The sequence below is a fragment of the Bufo bufo genome, chromosome 3 (assembly GCF_905171765.1).
Source record: "Bufo bufo chromosome 3, aBufBuf1.1, whole genome shotgun sequence".
Lineage (NCBI taxonomy): Eukaryota > Metazoa > Chordata > Amphibia > Anura > Bufonidae > Bufo > Bufo bufo.
This window is the reverse complement of record NC_053391.1, coordinates 133,591,826-133,608,254: the sequence shown is the minus strand read 5'-3', so window position 1 is coordinate 133,608,254 and position 16,429 is coordinate 133,591,826. Positions and strand designations below refer to the sequence as shown.

The 16,429-nt window shown below is 43.7% G+C and overlaps 1 protein-coding gene across 1 annotated transcript; it reads right to left on the bottom strand.

The window, feature by feature from the left end:
• Positions 1-384: 384 nt before the first annotated feature.
• Positions 385-15,634, bottom strand: LOC120993268 (fibrinogen-like protein 1-like protein). The gene is made up of 3 exons (XM_040421817.1): positions 15,599-15,634; positions 11,771-11,869; positions 385-1,187 (listed from the first exon to the last, which is right to left on the bottom strand). Exons 1-3 carry the CDS (start codon positions 15,600-15,602, stop codon positions 550-552), a joined length of 741 nt encoding a protein of 246 aa, XP_040277751.1. The 5' UTR covers positions 15,603-15,634; the 3' UTR covers positions 385-549.
• Positions 15,635-16,429: the final 795 nt, after the last annotated feature.

The following is a 16,429-nucleotide window of genomic DNA, read 5'->3' as shown; positions in this document are numbered from 1 at the left end:
ATATCCTACCCGGGTGAAATGATGCGGAAAAAAGAGGAAGGAATGTGCTGACATAAAAACAAGTATATGGGGTGAAAATAAGTAGTATTTAGGGTACTGTGGGCAGATGAAAAAACCATTATGGAACCTGAGAACCCCTTTAAGAACAAAGGATCAGGCATGTTGAAATTCAATACATGTAATCATTTTTAATCCCAGCCAAACGAACATTTGTCAAACATCTAAAACCACTAGATGGTCAGCCAGTCAAAAAGGCAGGTTTGACTCTAGGCCCAAATTTAGTTCAGAATTAAGTGAATTATGGGAGCTTAGATTTCAGTTATCTGATGGTAAACTGGTGTAGTCAACTTATGACATAAGTTTCGCAAAAAAGCACACTTTATTTTCAATGTACATTGTATTAATACATAAATCTGTCATATATAGAGAAGAACATTAATCTTCCGGAGTGTCCATCTTTCAGATCTTGTTCATAAGTGTCCACAGACACAAAATATTGCATGAAAGTGCTACAGAAGTGAAGCCCAATATCCTCCTGCTTTGTAAATTTTATAGGTAGACACAGTAATCTGCTGGACGGATCATTACCGTGGATCCTTGGCAATTGTTAGTACACAGTCCGTGCCAATAAATACCATTTTTGTTGTTGAGCTTGGCAGCATAGCAGGCAGCATACCACCATGCACCACCAAGACCGGTTGCACAGTTGGCACTATAGATATCTTGGTCTTTGTCCTTGGATGTGAACTTCATGTTGTCATGTGTGGCTGACGGTTGAACTGAAGACATGGCATCTCCTGCTGTACCTGTGTAGCTGCCCATTCTTACCCTGTAACCATTAGCTTCATCTTCCACACTGAAGAGGTTGTAATCAGCATATTTCTCTTCATTGTTATTGTCTAGAATCACAAACCGCACCTGATAGACTTTCTGCTTAGTAATGTGATGGAGATACTCTAAGCCTAACCAGTAGTCCTTCTCCACATTACCAAAGCCATATTTGTAAGTGGTCCAAGATTCATCCCAGGATATCTCTGAGTTGAAGCTATTGCGCTGAATGACAATCCAACCCCCACTCTCTGTAGTCATGTCACAGTACACAATCAGCGGGTGCAAGCCTGTAGGATGTATGACGTAGACACCACTGTCTTTGTACCGTGGGATTTCACTGCAATCCTTTGGTAAATCTATGATGAAACATGAAAATTATTAAAATTTTAGTTTATTAACGGTTTTGTAAAAAGATATGGTAATACAATTACAATATTTAATGGTGATATAATGGTAATGTTAGGACTGAAAAGTTCCAGTGATTAAATAAGGATATGGTGCTCTGAAATATCTTGTAAAAAATGAACCTCTATAATATCAAAAAGATCTGTACTTAAAAAAAAAGTAAAGCTTAGACAGGTAAGACTAGTTTCACACTAGCGGCATGGACCTCCGGCAGGCTGTTGCGGCGGGTAAACAGCCTGTCGGATCTGTCCTGACGCTAGTGAATGCATGCCCCTGGACTACCGCTCCGGCCCCACTGACTATTGGCCAGAGGTCCGTGCCGCTAGTGTGAAAGTACCCTAACACAATAAACCTGTGTAGAGATATAGAGGGATAGAAAGGGAGGTAAGGAAGAGGGAAAGAGTATATTTGCAGACACATTCTACAACATGGGCGTTACGTAATCTTTTGGCCCAAAAGTTTGGAGACAAAGTCCAACTCCACCATGACAACTGACCACCCCCAGAAGCAAATGAGTCCAGAACATGACAAGATTTTTATTGTCAGGATAACAACTACCGTCACACACAAACACAGTGCAGCCCAAAAACTGCCCAGACCCACTATCCCTATCTACTTGCACGGGCGACAGTCCGTATACTGCAATACATGAAGGGGCGACACACAAACAGAGACAAACAAACAGACAAACACTAAAAAAGGAGTCTTACAGAAAAAGGTTCAAATGCCAGTCTGATAATCAAGTACAAGATATGCCAGAGGCAAACGAGAAAACCAAACACGCCAAAAAGTCAGAACCAGGAGATCAATACAATACCAAATTACCACCACTTCAAGCAAAAGGTGTCTTCAATACACGCAAGGAAACAGCAGGGGGAGCTGGAGGACAAGAAATTCATTGCCACATGCAGGCGCCGGCCTTTTATACTGAGTAAAGGCATCTCACGCCGGTGTGCCTGCACACCAGGTGGAGCTGCCGGCAGTGCGTCCTGACACTTGGGAACCCTGGTGCACCACCTCATTAAACCAGGGGCTCCCACTTCAGAACGGGCTGCCCAGCAGCCCTGGTTCCCCCGGCAACTGGACGCTGCCACCGCATGGAGACAGCAGCGGCCGGGGGAACCGTGACATATATTTTGCTCATGGCCTTTGACTCGCATTAATTTACATTTTCACCCTTTTAGCATCCACGGTGATTGCTCACCACTAGTCGTAGTGAGGGTGGGCCACATTAGCATCTCTGCCACATTTCTTAAAGCATTTTAAGAAATACATGTCTGTGGATTTGTCATGGAATTCTTAGCAGAGTATTCTCATATAACAGGGTATTCAAGTAGAAAAAAGATCTTGGATTTCCTTAAAAACGTTAAAAAAAATAAGCTAGCTAATACTCACCTCGCTAATGCCCCTGCCGGGGCCGGATCAAGGTTGGTGGAGGCCCCTAGATAAAAAACCTCTGGTAGGCCCTCCCCCCCCCCAAAAAAAACTTTAGCTTTTATTAAAGGGGTTGACCATACATACTGGCAATTACATTTTTGCAGACCTTTCCTAAATATACCCCCAAACAGTGACAATTTGGATGGTATAATACTAGTATTATAGTTCACACAAATATTTATAAGCAAAATTTCACTCCTCTATTTTTGAATTGCGTGTTGCTCTCGGCCATCACTCAAAGTTGGATATGGCTCACAAGGTACAAAAGGTTGGGGACCGATCTAAGCCCTCCTTCAACAAAACTTTACCAAAGTCCAGTCAGGATAATGAGCTGTGTCTGACATCAGCTGAACAGAGGATGAAACTGCAGTGTCCCTCACAGGTCGGTGAGGGCAGTCATCTATGCAGGAGGTAGTGGGGTGAGGGGGCTCAGCATTACGTATGAGGAGAGGTGTCTGAATTACAGGCCACTAACAATTTACATCTGTGAGTCTTTCTCTATAATTGACTTCAGGCCCACTGACCTGCAGATTACAGCCTGTATCGCTCTGCGACTTCATCAGAAAAGAGTCTGTGGAGGAACTATAAATCATAACAGGTCCTGGTGTCCTGGCCTCCCCACCTCCTCTCCCCACACAATAAGTAAGACTAGATTCACATCAGCATTAAAAAATCCGGCAGGTTGTTCTGGCAGGGGAAAAGCCTGCTGAATTTCACCGTATCCAGCATAGCCAGATAATGCTGTGAACCGCCAGATGCCAATTGACTATAATGGGATCTGGCCAGTTTCCAGCCTGGTTTTTGGCTTGTCGGGCTTAAAGCTGGCATTGATGCTGTAAATCGTCCAGATCCCTGTCGGATCAAATTATATTCAATGGGGATCCAACAGTTCATGGAATCATCCGGCTATGCCAAATACGGTGTTTTTTAATGCTGACGTGAACCTAAGAGACTTTCATGACAACAGGCACTAGAGGAATCATGCAGGCCGAGGTCATAAAGACCTGTTAGTTTAAATAGTTTAACATACATTAGGCTGCCAAGGACTAGTCTACAGTAACTTTTCCTTTCTTGTGCACTGCCCGCTGCAAGTCTTTGTCTTGTTACAGCCCCTTCATGCTGCTGTATAACTCCGAGGCTGAGCTCTGTGTAGCTGGAGGTGACATCATTATGTTGTCCCAGACACACGGAGCAATGCTATTTTTAACAGTAGTGCTGCTTAAAAAGGCCCTTTTGGAATATAAGGAAGCTACCAGTGGAGGCCCCTTAGTCCCCCTGAGTGGTGTAAGCCCGGGGGAACAAGCACCTAGTGCCCTCCCTATAACCTGGCCCTGACCCCACTGCTGCCATTTTGATGGTGCCCAGGTCCCTGCTGCTCTTCATTTCATGCTCCTGTCTTGACAAGGCAGAAATTGACTGGGAATTCCACTTAGCCAATCACTGGCTACAGTGATGACCCGCCTCAGCCAGTGATTGGTTCAGCAGCATTACCAGCTATTTCCTGCTTTGTCAAGATGTCACGTCAGTAAGAAGTGGAGAGCAGTGGGGACAGGGGCATCATGGGATTAGAAGCGGTGGGGGATCAATGAGGTGAGTACAATTTTTTTTTTTAATAACCATTGCCTGGCCACCCAAGACCTTTCTTTCCTTCTGGAATACCCATTTAGCCAAATCCACAAATAATGCTGGCTCTCCTAATTGTATCTGGGATGGGGCCTTTGTGGATTTTATAGGGCTATAGTGACTGGCTAAGAAGGAATCAAAGGCAATATGGCTGGCAAGACTGCATTGTGGCTGTCCAGACACATTGGGGTTGACATAGTGGTGTTGTGACTTAAATGGGGAGCAATGACAGTATTGTGGCTGGCATAAGGAACATTATGGTTGTAATGGGCTTATCTCTCTAATAAAAGGATCAGGCATGTTGAAATGTTGGGGGCCCCCATACACAGCAAAAGGTTGTCTAGTCCTGCTAAAAGAGGGGAGTTTAGACAGCATAAATCTTGTAAAAGTCTTGCTTGAAGGGGTTCTCCAGGAATTAAGAAAATGAAAATACTTAAATATTATTTTATTATAAATATATTCCCACATACCTTTTCTTATTTATAATGGCTCGTTTTGCCTGGGAAGCAATCATTAGGAGAAATAAAATGGCCGCTGTCCTATTAGTCAGCAGCACTTGTATGTAGTTATTACCAAAGTCCCACATTACCACAGTCTGTCCTGTCCGTTCTCTCTGTACTTCATGTCTCCTCATGAACTCCATTCCCACAAAAATTCAGCTGAAGTTGTTATCAGCTGTGTTCAGGGTCATAATTCCTGCCAAATAGGAGAGGAGGATGAGGCAGCTCTTTAGCTCAGTGTTGTGAAGTAACTTGTCCTCCTGTGTGATTAGGACAGGTTTTGTGTGTATTAATAGGATGGCGGCCATTTTATTTCTCCTAATGATTGCTCCCTAGAGAAAATGAGCCATTGTAACTAATGAAAGGTATTTGAGAATATATTTATAATAAAGTATGATTAATACTTTTCATTTTCTTAATTATTTTTCAATTTTTTTTTTTTTATTCGTATTGAGAAGCAGAATAGGAACGTTAATGTCATATTTAGTACACAGTGAACGCTGTGATGTCAAAACCCCATAAACCTTGGCGGAATTGTGTTTATTTTTTTTATTTATTTAACCCCACAAACTTTTTTTCCCTTTTTTTCCAAAAACAGACGTGTGAAATGAAATAGTGCCCTTAAAAAATACAATTTATCCTGCAAAAAATAAGCACTCGTGTGGCTATATGAACAGAGAATTAAACAAAAGTTATAGTTATTGGAATGTAGAGAGGAAAAAACAAAAATGCTAAACTAAAAATGGGCCCGGGGTTAAAAATTATCATTTATGACGTTAGCTGTAATCTTGTAATGTATTTATTTTACCTTTATTGCTCCTATCTTCTGTTCTGGGCTATAGTCACAGTCCATGCAGCTCTTTCTTATTTCCTGTTATGTCCCGGGGTGTCTCAAAGTAGCAAAAGGTGCAGTGATAGGGGATTGTCTATGTAACTAGCTGGGTGGGATGAGCTATAAACTACCTGGGTATTGTTAAGGGTGGTGGTGTAGCTGTAGTACATTATGTGCAGTACTCCAGTCCTAGGGGGTATCTGCAAGTATTTGTAATGTATTGTATTGTTATGCATATTTCATTGTTGTGGCCGTGTATTCCAGCCAGGCTCGGACTGGCCCACAGGGGTACAGGGGAATCCCCCGGTGGGCCCCTTAGCAAGGTGGGCCCCTAGTCTCCCACTCCCTGCACAAGTGGTACATAACACACTAGACTTACTGCACTACATACATATATTCAATGTACAGCACCTCAACCAGCCTATGTTCATATAAAAAACTTGTTCGATTATTTATTATATTTGAATGTATCCGTAGAGTGGGCCCCCAAAATAAATTTTACTGGTGGGCCCTAGGCACCTCAGTCCGACACTGATTCCAGTAGAGGAGGAAATGGTTGGCAGGAGCAGGATTAACCACCCTGTTTCTCTCTTGGTAGGAGTGGAAGAGAGGAGAGGAAGTTCCTGTTCCTATAGTGGGAGAGTGAGGAAGCAAGCACATGTCAGAGCTCCCACTCCCAGAAACTGTATCTTATTCCTCTGTCAGGGAAACTCTCCTGTGAGACCAACTTAATCCTACCTCAAGAAAACATTTAAGAGACAAGACAGCAGAGTGATCAGTGAAATACAGCTTTAGGCTAAGTTCACACGAACGTGTGTGACCCGTGCCCGTGCTGCGGCCCGCAAATAGCGGGCCGCAATGCACGATCGCCGGCCGTAGGTCAGCCGCATCGGATCGAGGACCTATTCACTTTAATGGGTCCGCGATCCGCCCGTTCCGCTAAAAGATAGGACATGTCCTATGGAAGTACGGGACGTAACCCCACGGAAGCACTCCGTAGTGCTTCCGAGGGGTCCCGTTCCGGGCGGCCGTTCCACAATTCCGGATTTGCGGACCCATTGAAGTGAATGGGTCCGCATCCGTGATGCGGAATGCACACGGAACTGTGGCCGTGTATTGCAGCCCGCAATTTGCGGGCCGCAATACGGCCACAGATCACACACGTTCGTGTGAACTTAGCCTTACAGACACTGCATCAAGATGAGGGACAACAGCTCAGAAACCACCACCTAAACCATCTCTAGGAAAGACAAACATTAAGCCTGTGCTACAGTGGACACCTAAATACACAAGACCTTGCTAATGCCAACCTATTGCCATCCAACCAGCCACCATACCTCCTTATCTTGTGCCAGAATCTGCACTTTGTACTTAATACAGCTGGATGTACCACAAGTTAAATACAGACTTTTAGACATTGGCCTGATTCTTTAAACTACTCTTTCACTGCACCGATCCCCAAGGAGTGACAGCCTGAGAGAGTACACTGAGACACAACATCTCATCAGAGCCACTACCACTCCCATCCACTGCAACGGCTCCTCATGGGTTTGACACATAAGAAGTGCATCATGGGTTTGTTGAAAAAAGCATGGGGAAGATGTACATGAGGTAAGCAACTACATGAGCATATCTGTTAAACTCATAGTAATCCCAGAAAACCCCTTTAGCCCCTTAGTGACCACCCATACGCCTTTTTACGGCGGTCAATAAGGGGACTTAGGCTGGGCCGCCACTTTTTTACGGCGGCCCAGTCTAAGTACTGCACGGGTCCCCCGTGCAGCGGGGAGTGGTGTCCCATGAGAGCCTGCTGGTCAATGTCAGAATAGCACTGACATTAAAATACAATGTACTATAGGGATAGTGCATTGCATTTTAAAATCAATCAAAAATCTGTCTGTTATAGTCCCTTTGTAGTACTATTAAGTGGAAAAAAAAGTAAGAAAAAACAAACATTTATTCAATAAAAAAAAAATCCCATTAAAAAATTACGCTTTTTTGTTCCATTGAAAATACGCTTTTCAAAAATTGCAAAAAAAATCTCCCCCATATGTTTGGTATTGCCATGTCCTTAAGGACCCGGACTACATAAATATCACAAAAATTAGCCCCCACAGTGGACGCCGTAAAAAAAAAAAAAAAATGTATTCTTAGCTGCCACCGAAAAAACGGAATAACTAGCAATCAAAAAGCGTCATTTACACCAAAATGATACCAATGAAAAATACAAATCGTCCTGCAAAAATCATGCCCCACACAACTCCATAAAAAGAAAAAGAAAAAAATGATGTGTCTTGGGAAGCGGCAATGCAAAAACATATATGTATTTGGTATCACTGTAATCGTACTGACCCAGAGAATAAAGATATTATGTTATTTATACCGAAAAATTAATGCCATAAAACTTATAACGTAAAAATTCACTGGCAGTATTGCTGTTTTTCCCATCTCCCTCCCAGAAAGAGTTAGGCCTCCTGCACACAACCGTAGGTGTCCCGTTGCCGTATTGCGGACCACATTTGTGGGTCCTATCTTTTTGCAGAAGGGGCGGATCGCGGACTCATTAAAGTGAATGGGTCCGCGATCCGCTGCGGCTGCCCCACGGTCGGTGTTTGTGCAATGCGGCCTGCAATTTGCGGCTCGGTTCGTGTGCAGGAGGCCTTAATAAAAGTTAATCAGAAAGTTATGTGTACCCCAAAATGGCGCCATTAAAAACTTCAACCTGTCCCGCAAAAATTTAAAATTAAAAAAATAAAGTTTTAGCTCTTGGAACGCGACAATGAAAAAAGGAAGAAAAACGCTTGGTCAGCAAGGCCCCAAACAGGCTGGTCACTAAGGGGTTAAGACTCATTTGGCTCAGTCTACAGTACATGTGGTGATTACCTGATAATTTTGTTTTCTTACTATAGGTTTTGTAGTCTGTAATTTATAGGCTACTGCCTTTGCTATAACAGAAATCAACTAGTCATTTATTGATTTCCTGGTGATAGACATGGATGATTTTTTGCAACCACAAGATTGTAGAGTTGCAATCTTATACGTCCCAATAGACAAATATTATTTCCGACAATATGCGATATAACAATGAAATATACCATGATCGTGAAGTCCAGGCCTGCTGATGGACCATAAAAAATGCTATAATTGTTAATAGATTGCAACTTTTTACTGTATTTTTGCTTCCCTTGTAGAATGAACATTTGCAGTGTCAGATTTAACCCTTTCATGACCAATGGTCATTGATGCCCCAGTGTCCAGGTCAAAATTTACAAATCTGACATGCTTCATTTTATGTGGTAATAGCTTTGGAACATTTTTACTTATCCACGCCATTCTGAGATTGTTTTCTCGTGACACATTGTACTTCATGATAGTCATATATTTGAGTCAATATATTTCACCTTTATTTATGAAAAAATCTCAAATTTGCCCAAAAATTAAAAAAATTCTCAATTTTCCAAATTTCAATTTCTCTGCTTCTAAAACAGAAAGTCATACCTAATAAAATATTTATTACTTAACATTCCCCATATGTCTACTTTATGTTGGCATCATTTTGGAAATGTCATTTTATTTTTTTAGGACGTTAGAAGGCTTAGAAGTTTAGAAGCAATTCTTACAATTTTTAAGAAAATTTCCAAAACCCACTTTTTAAGGACCAGCTCAGGTCTGAAATCACTTTGTGGGGCCTACATAGTGGATACCCCCATAACTGACCCTATTGTAGAAACTACACCCCTCAAGTTACTCAAAACCGATTTTACAAACTTTGTTAACCCTTTAGACGTTCCACAAGAATTAAAGGAAAATGGAGATGAAATTTCTAAATTTCACTTTTTTGGCAGATTTTCCATTTTATAATTTTTTTTTCTTTAACACATTGAGGGTTAACAGCCAAACAAAACTCAATATTTATTACCCTGATTCCGCGGTTTACATAAACACCCCACATGTGGTCGTAAACTGCTGTACGGGCACACGGCAGGGCGCAGAAGGAAAGGAATGCCATACGGTTTTTGGAAGGCAGATTGTGCTGGATTGGTTTTCTGAACGCCATATGTTTTTTATTTTTATGCCGATCGTCTTGTGCAGGGGCTCGTTTTTTTGCAGAAAGTGTTGAGGTTTTTATTGGTACCATTTTTGGGTACATAGGATTTTTTGATCATTCATTATTACACTTTATGGGGCAAGGTGACCCAAAAATTGGCTGTTTTGGAACAGTTTTCATTTATTTATTTTTACAGCGTTCATCTGAGGAGTTAGGTCATGTGATAGTTTTATAGAGAAGATCGTTACGGACGTGGCAATACCTAATAAGTATACTTTTTCTTATTTATTTAAGTTTTACACATCAATAGCATTTCTGAAACCCAAAAAAATTATGTTTTAGTGTCTCTATAGTCTGAGAGACATAGCTTTTTTATTTTTTGGGCGATTGTCTTAAATAGGGTATCATTTTTTGCGGGACGAGGTGACGGTTTGATTGGTACTATTTTGGGGGTCATAAGCCTTTTTGATCGCTTGCTGTTGCACTTTTTGTGATGTAAGGTGACAAAAATAGCTTTTTTGGCACTGTTTTTTTTATTTTATTTTTATGGTGTTTATCGGACGGGGTCTATCATGTGATATATTTACAGAGACGGTCGTTACGGACGCGGTGACACCTAATATGTGTATTTTGCGGCATCTATGGGGTTACAGGAGAGTGTCAGCATAGAGCTGACACTCTCTGCTGATGGCGGTGGCTCAGTAATGGAGCCGCCGCCATCACACACAGCAGGGGGATCGGGGGCAGCGCTGGAAAGGGGGGGGGATCGGGGGGTACGGCCGCCAATATTGAGGAAGGCTGGGGCAGGAGGGGCGGGTGAGACTGAATGCATGGGGCGGGGAGGGGGCGGACCGCATCAGGGCAGCTGCCTCTAGGAGATGAGCTGCAGGCGGACACAAGGGGGGGCACAGCCACAGATTGGGGGCACAGATGGGGGGGTATTACGAGGAGCCTACCTGATTTCATGCTCTGATCTGCAGAGAGCAGATCAGAGCATGAAACCGGCATTTTTTTCACTGCCGCAATCCGATTGGTTAGTCTGCAGTGCACAGACTAACCAATCGGATCGATTGTCGGCAAGGGGCCACTCTGATTGGTCCCTTGCCGGCATTACTGCACTGTATGCTGTCCGTGACAGCAGCAGGGCAGGGGCAGAAGCTTTAAAGGGACACTGACAGGCCAAATCAGCATATATAGTTAGATATATGACATTACAGGTCTTATAGAGTCTTTTAAAAGCATATAAGTATCCCCCCTGTCCACCTTATAAAGAGCGAAATATAAAGTTTTATAACCTGCTTGTCCGGTCAGCAATCTGCCCAAGGGGCGGCGTTTCATGTGAAAATGCGCCCAGCCAGCCTTCCCAACTGCCGTTCTTAAGCCCCGCCCAGCTCATCATTATTCACTTCGCTGGGCGGCGGCTAGAACTCTCCCCAGTCCCGATCCTGCGCATGGGCAATTCAATCCTCTGGGCATCGTTCATGCCCAATCTTCTGCGCCTGCGCCCCGCCGTGGTTAGATCGCGCATGCGTACACACACAGCCTGCCTGCGTCTTGGAGGCAGCTGCAGCCTCAGCCATGCACTGTTCAGAGCAGCACTTCAGAGCGCTGCTCACTCACATCGTCAAAGGGGTTAATAGTGCGTCCCAGAGGATTGAATTGCCCATGCGCAGGATCGGGACTGGGGAGAGTTCTAGCCGCCGCCCAGCGAAGTGAATAATGATGAGCTGGGCGGGGCTTAAGAACGGCAGTTGGGAAGGCTGGCTGGGCGCATTTTCACATGAAACGCCGCCCCTTGGGCAGATTGCTGACCGGACAAGCAGGTTATAAAACTTTATATTTCGCTCTTTATAAGGTGGACAGGGGGGATACTTATATGCTTTTAAAAGACTCTATAAGACCTGTAATGTCATATATCTAACTATATATGCTGATTTGGCCTGTCAGTGTCCCTTTAATCCAAGCGCTTTGCAGCGCTTGGATTAAAGAGCTGCCAGAACGTTTATATACGTGGTAGCTGCACGGGGTATGTGCAGCTATCACGTATATATACAGATTGCGGTCGGGAAGGGGTTAACTAAAGGGAGAACTTACTTTCCACCTGTTCTTCACCCTCATTTCTTGGTTTTCGATGACCATGACGCGTTGAACCGACACTCATCAAAACTAATATCCACATGTAACGTAATATCCCTGACACAGAAAAATACAGAAAATTCATGCACATGTTAATGCAGTATAAATTACAGCTTTTATCCATTCTTTGTACACTGCTCAAAAAAATAAAGGGAACACAAAAATAACACATCCTAGATCTGAGTTAATTAAATATTCTTCTGAAATACTTTGTTCTTTACATAGTTGAATGTGCTGACAACAAAATCACACAAAAATTAAAAATGGAAATCAAATTTTTCAACCCATGGAGGTCTGGATTTGGAGTCACACTCAAAATTAAAGTGGAAAAACACACTACAGGCTGATCCAACTTTGATGTAATGTCCTTAAAACAAGTCAAAATGAGGCTCATTAGTGTGTGTGGCCTCCACGTGCCTGTATGACCTCCCTACAATGCCTGTGCATGCTCCTGATGAGGTGGCGGACAGTCTCCTGAGGGATCTCCTGCCAGACCTGGACTAAAGCATCTGCCAACTCCTGGACAGTCTGTGGTGCAACGTTGGTGGATAGAGCGAGACATGATGTCCCAGATGTGCTCAATTGGATTCAGGTCTGGGGAACGGGCGGGCCAGTCCATAGCATCAATGCCTTCGTCTTGCAGGAACTGCTGACACACTCCAGCCACATGAGGTCTTGCATTGTCTTGCATTAGGAGGAACCCAGGGCCAACCGCACCAGCATATGGTCTCACAAGGGGTCTGAGGATCTCATCTCGGTACCTAATGGCAGTCAGGCTACCTCTGGTGAGCACATGGAGGGCTGTGCGGCCCTCCAAAGAAATGCCACCCCACACCATTACTGACCCAATGCCAAACCGGTCATGCTGGAGGATGTTGCAGGCAGCAGAACGTTTTCCACGGCGTCTCCAGACTCTGTCACGTCTGTCACATGTGCTCAGTGTGAACCTGCTTTCATCTGTGAAGAGCACAGGGCGCCAGTGGCGAATTTGCCAATCTTGGTGTTTTCTGGCAAATACCAAACGTCCTGCACGGTGTTGGGCTGTAAGCACAACCCCCACCTGTGGACGTCGGGCCCTCATATCACCCTCATGGAGTCTGTTTCTGACCGTTTGAGCAGACACATGCACATTTGTGGCCTGCTGGAGGTCATTTTGCAGGGCTCTGGCAGTGCTCCTCCTGTTCCTCCTTGCACAAAGGCGGAGGTAGCGGTCCTGCTGCTGGGTTGTTGCCCTCCTACGGCCTCCTCCACGTCTCCTGATGTACTGGCCTGTCTCCTGGTAGCGCCTCCATGCTCTGGACACTACGCTGACAGACACAGCAAACCTTCTTGCCACAGCTCGCATTGATGTGCCATCCTGGATAAGCTGCACTACCTGAGCCACTTGTGTGGGTTGTAGACTACGTCTCATGCTACCACTAGAGTGAAAGCACCGCCAGCATTCAAAAGTGACCAAAACATCAGCCGGGAAGCATAGGAACTGAGAAGTGGTCTGTGCTCACCACCTGCAGAACCACTCCTTTATTGGGGGTGTCTTGTTAATTGCCTATAATTTCCACCTGTTGTCTATCCCATTTGCACAACAGCATGTGAAATTGATTGTCACTCAGTGTTGCTTCCTAAGTGGACAGTTTGATTTCACAGAAGTGTGATTGACTTGGAGTTACATTGTGTTGTTTAAGTGTTCCCTTTATTTTTTTGAGCAGTGTATTTTATAAGGCAGGTTCGCACTTCTTTATAGCCCCTGCTGAGCCAAAAGTATACAAACATATACCACCATGGGTACATTGAATTCAGTGAGGCCAACGGAGTTCAAGGGATTCATCTTTTGACCTCATTTGATCTCCTTGCTGTTCGTTTATATCTGGGAAGAATAGGTTAGGGGCATAGTATTTATATGTATTCCCCCTATGGCAATCCCAGTGGAGGGCTAGAACACAGTGTGAATTGTCACTTTTCAAAGCAACAACATATTCTGCAGTGCTCTACAGATTGTAGGACCTCTCATATAATGCTGTAAGGGTACCTTCTTTCAGATGAAAGATGGCTAGAAAATGTGTAAAATTATGACAATGAGTATAGACTGGTGTCTAATATGAGCCTTCTCACCAGTGCTATGTTATGTAGTATGGATGTGCTTAATGGGTAGCATGCTGGGAGGTAGAGCACTGCAATACTGCAAATGTGGATAAAGAAAAGTAGCAGTTGATGTAAGTGAAAGAGAAGACTGTTCAATTATCATCCAGTTACCATTAACACATTCGCTATTACATCTAAATATTATTGTTATTAAATATTTGAGATCGTAGAATTATCAAATTGAAAGGGTTGTGCAGTGCAAAGATATTGATGACCTATACTCAGGATAGGTCATCATTTTCAGATCGGCAGGGGTCCGACTCAAGGTACTCCCACCGATCAGCTGTCTGAAGGGCTAGCAGTGCGAGTGCTGCCTCCGCGAGTGTGCATTTCCTTTGCAGAGTTGACACATTGTAATTACAACTACTCGTCCCCTTCAAACAGCTAACTCGTGGTGTGCCAGGAGTCGGACCCCTGCTGATCTTATATTGATGACCTATCCTAGTTCCTGTAGGGACTTGAGATGAGCAAATCGATTCTAACTGATCAAATTTGTTCATATTCAGTCTCCTGGAGCACCAAGGGGCTGGTCCCGTTGCTGAAGAGGCTCTCCTCCTTGATTGACAGGGCCAGACATTTCGCTTGACCCTATCAATCTTGCACCTGAGCCATTGCTCCGAGTATTGGCACAAGTGCAGAGGATCTGCAGATACCGACTGCGAATGTCTGGGTACAGCCATAAGTTGAAGTGGAGGCTTTGGATGCAGAAGCACCTCCTCCACTTGTGAGTGTACCCAGAAGTCAGCGGCGCGTGCGCAGTCAGAATCTGCACTGCTCAGGCAGCAGCAGCAGCAAATCCTCCATACTTGTTGTGCCAATAGTCATAGCAACAGCACAGGCACGAGACTGACAGGGTCAGGCAAGATGTCTCACCCTGTCAATCAAGGGGGGGGGGGAGTCTCTTGAACAGCAGAGACAGCCTTTAGATGCTTACCAGCAGTTGAACCATTTTAATTCATTAGAATCAATTTTCTCATCTCTAGTAGGGACCCATCTACATGAGGTACTCTTGTCATGGCAGTTGAGCTCACACAATGTGATGGAAATATGTGACAAAGACCTCAAATCAATAAGCAGAGTAAATATAGCAGTAATGTCAATTCAAATAATAGAAATATGACATATTTGCAGATATCTTATCGTCCACAAGTGCTGCGGCTTCTTTATGATTGTTTGCTTTTGCACTGCAGTGACAGATTTATTTCACTTTGTTAGAAGGTGCTGACTAGCTTTGTCTTTTGATGTTTTTTTTCTGTCTGTCTAGTTGTCTGTCTGTCCATCTCCTTCTCAGTCATGCACACAATGTACTGACACAAATATAATTGGCTGTATGTAATAACTGCATGTGCCACTACACTAGTACAACTCTTCTGCAGTATAAACCAGGTCTGATCATTCTTAGCTGGTTAAAAAGATTTTGCAGTAGAAAATGCCACAGAATCTCACATCTGCACCATTTTTGGGAATGTTAACTTCCAGATTTTAAATAGTACAAGTGGCATATTTTTTCTGCGGTGGCAGTACTTACAAACAACCCTCAATATTATAATCTAGTGGATGACAACATTTACTAATCCTCCTTTGTATAATCCTGCAGATTTTTCTGCTCAGATGCAATGTATCTATAAGGACTAACGTTCTACTCACCCATTGTTCTGTTCCTTGATCTCCTCGCTCTCTCAACTCTACTGTTCAATCTTATTCTACTCTCTTTCTACATCCTCTTAATTACTCAAACATATTATGCCACACCATAAAATAGTGCAAAGTCCCTGCATGTTTTCAAGGCATGGATTGCTTTAACTCCTTAATGTCTTCTGCCAGAGTTTTACTACAGAAAAGCGAGTTCACAATCTGTAGGTGTGCAAGTTTGCTTCCACGCTTAGGTTTTTATTTCACCTCAACAAAAAATGCAAAAATAATGTTTTTACATGGCTAACATGTAACAAAAATGACAGCAAAAAAAGTTGTATTTGAAAAAAAGTAGTGATGTGCCTTTCAAGTATGTGTGACTGGGGAGGCTAATGATTCTTAATGCATCTTGTGCATCTACAGACCTGTCTCTAGTCTCCTCTTCATCTCTAAATCCGGGAACATCTGGTCTTCTGTCGCCTCATCCACGATCTCTCTGTTAACTCTCTCCTTGATCCATTACAATCTGGTTTTCGCACCCTACATTCTACAGAAACTGCCCTCACCAAAGTGATGTCACGGATGGTGTACAGGAAACAAGACAATGTAATACAATCAATGACTCACTGGATCCACAACTAAGGAACAAAAGGGAGACCCCTGCATAAGATCTGCAACTTTCCCTCACTGCTCAGCCTATGCGAACACCCCAAAGGTGGATGGGCGCATATCCACGTACCTCGGCTATCTAATACCTGAATACCCTACAATAGTGAGGGGACACGACCACCGGCTCCCTACACTAGACACGGAGGGAGTCAGGGTCTCCTAAAATCCAGCAGACAG

Bases quoted from the DNA above. Each gene is read 5' to 3' on its own strand.
- LOC120993268 (XM_040421817.1), bottom strand. The intron at 1,188-11,770 runs GTAAGTTCTCCC...GTTTCATCATAG, and splicing joins GGGTGAAGAACAGGTGGAAA to ATTTACCAAAGGATTGCAGT.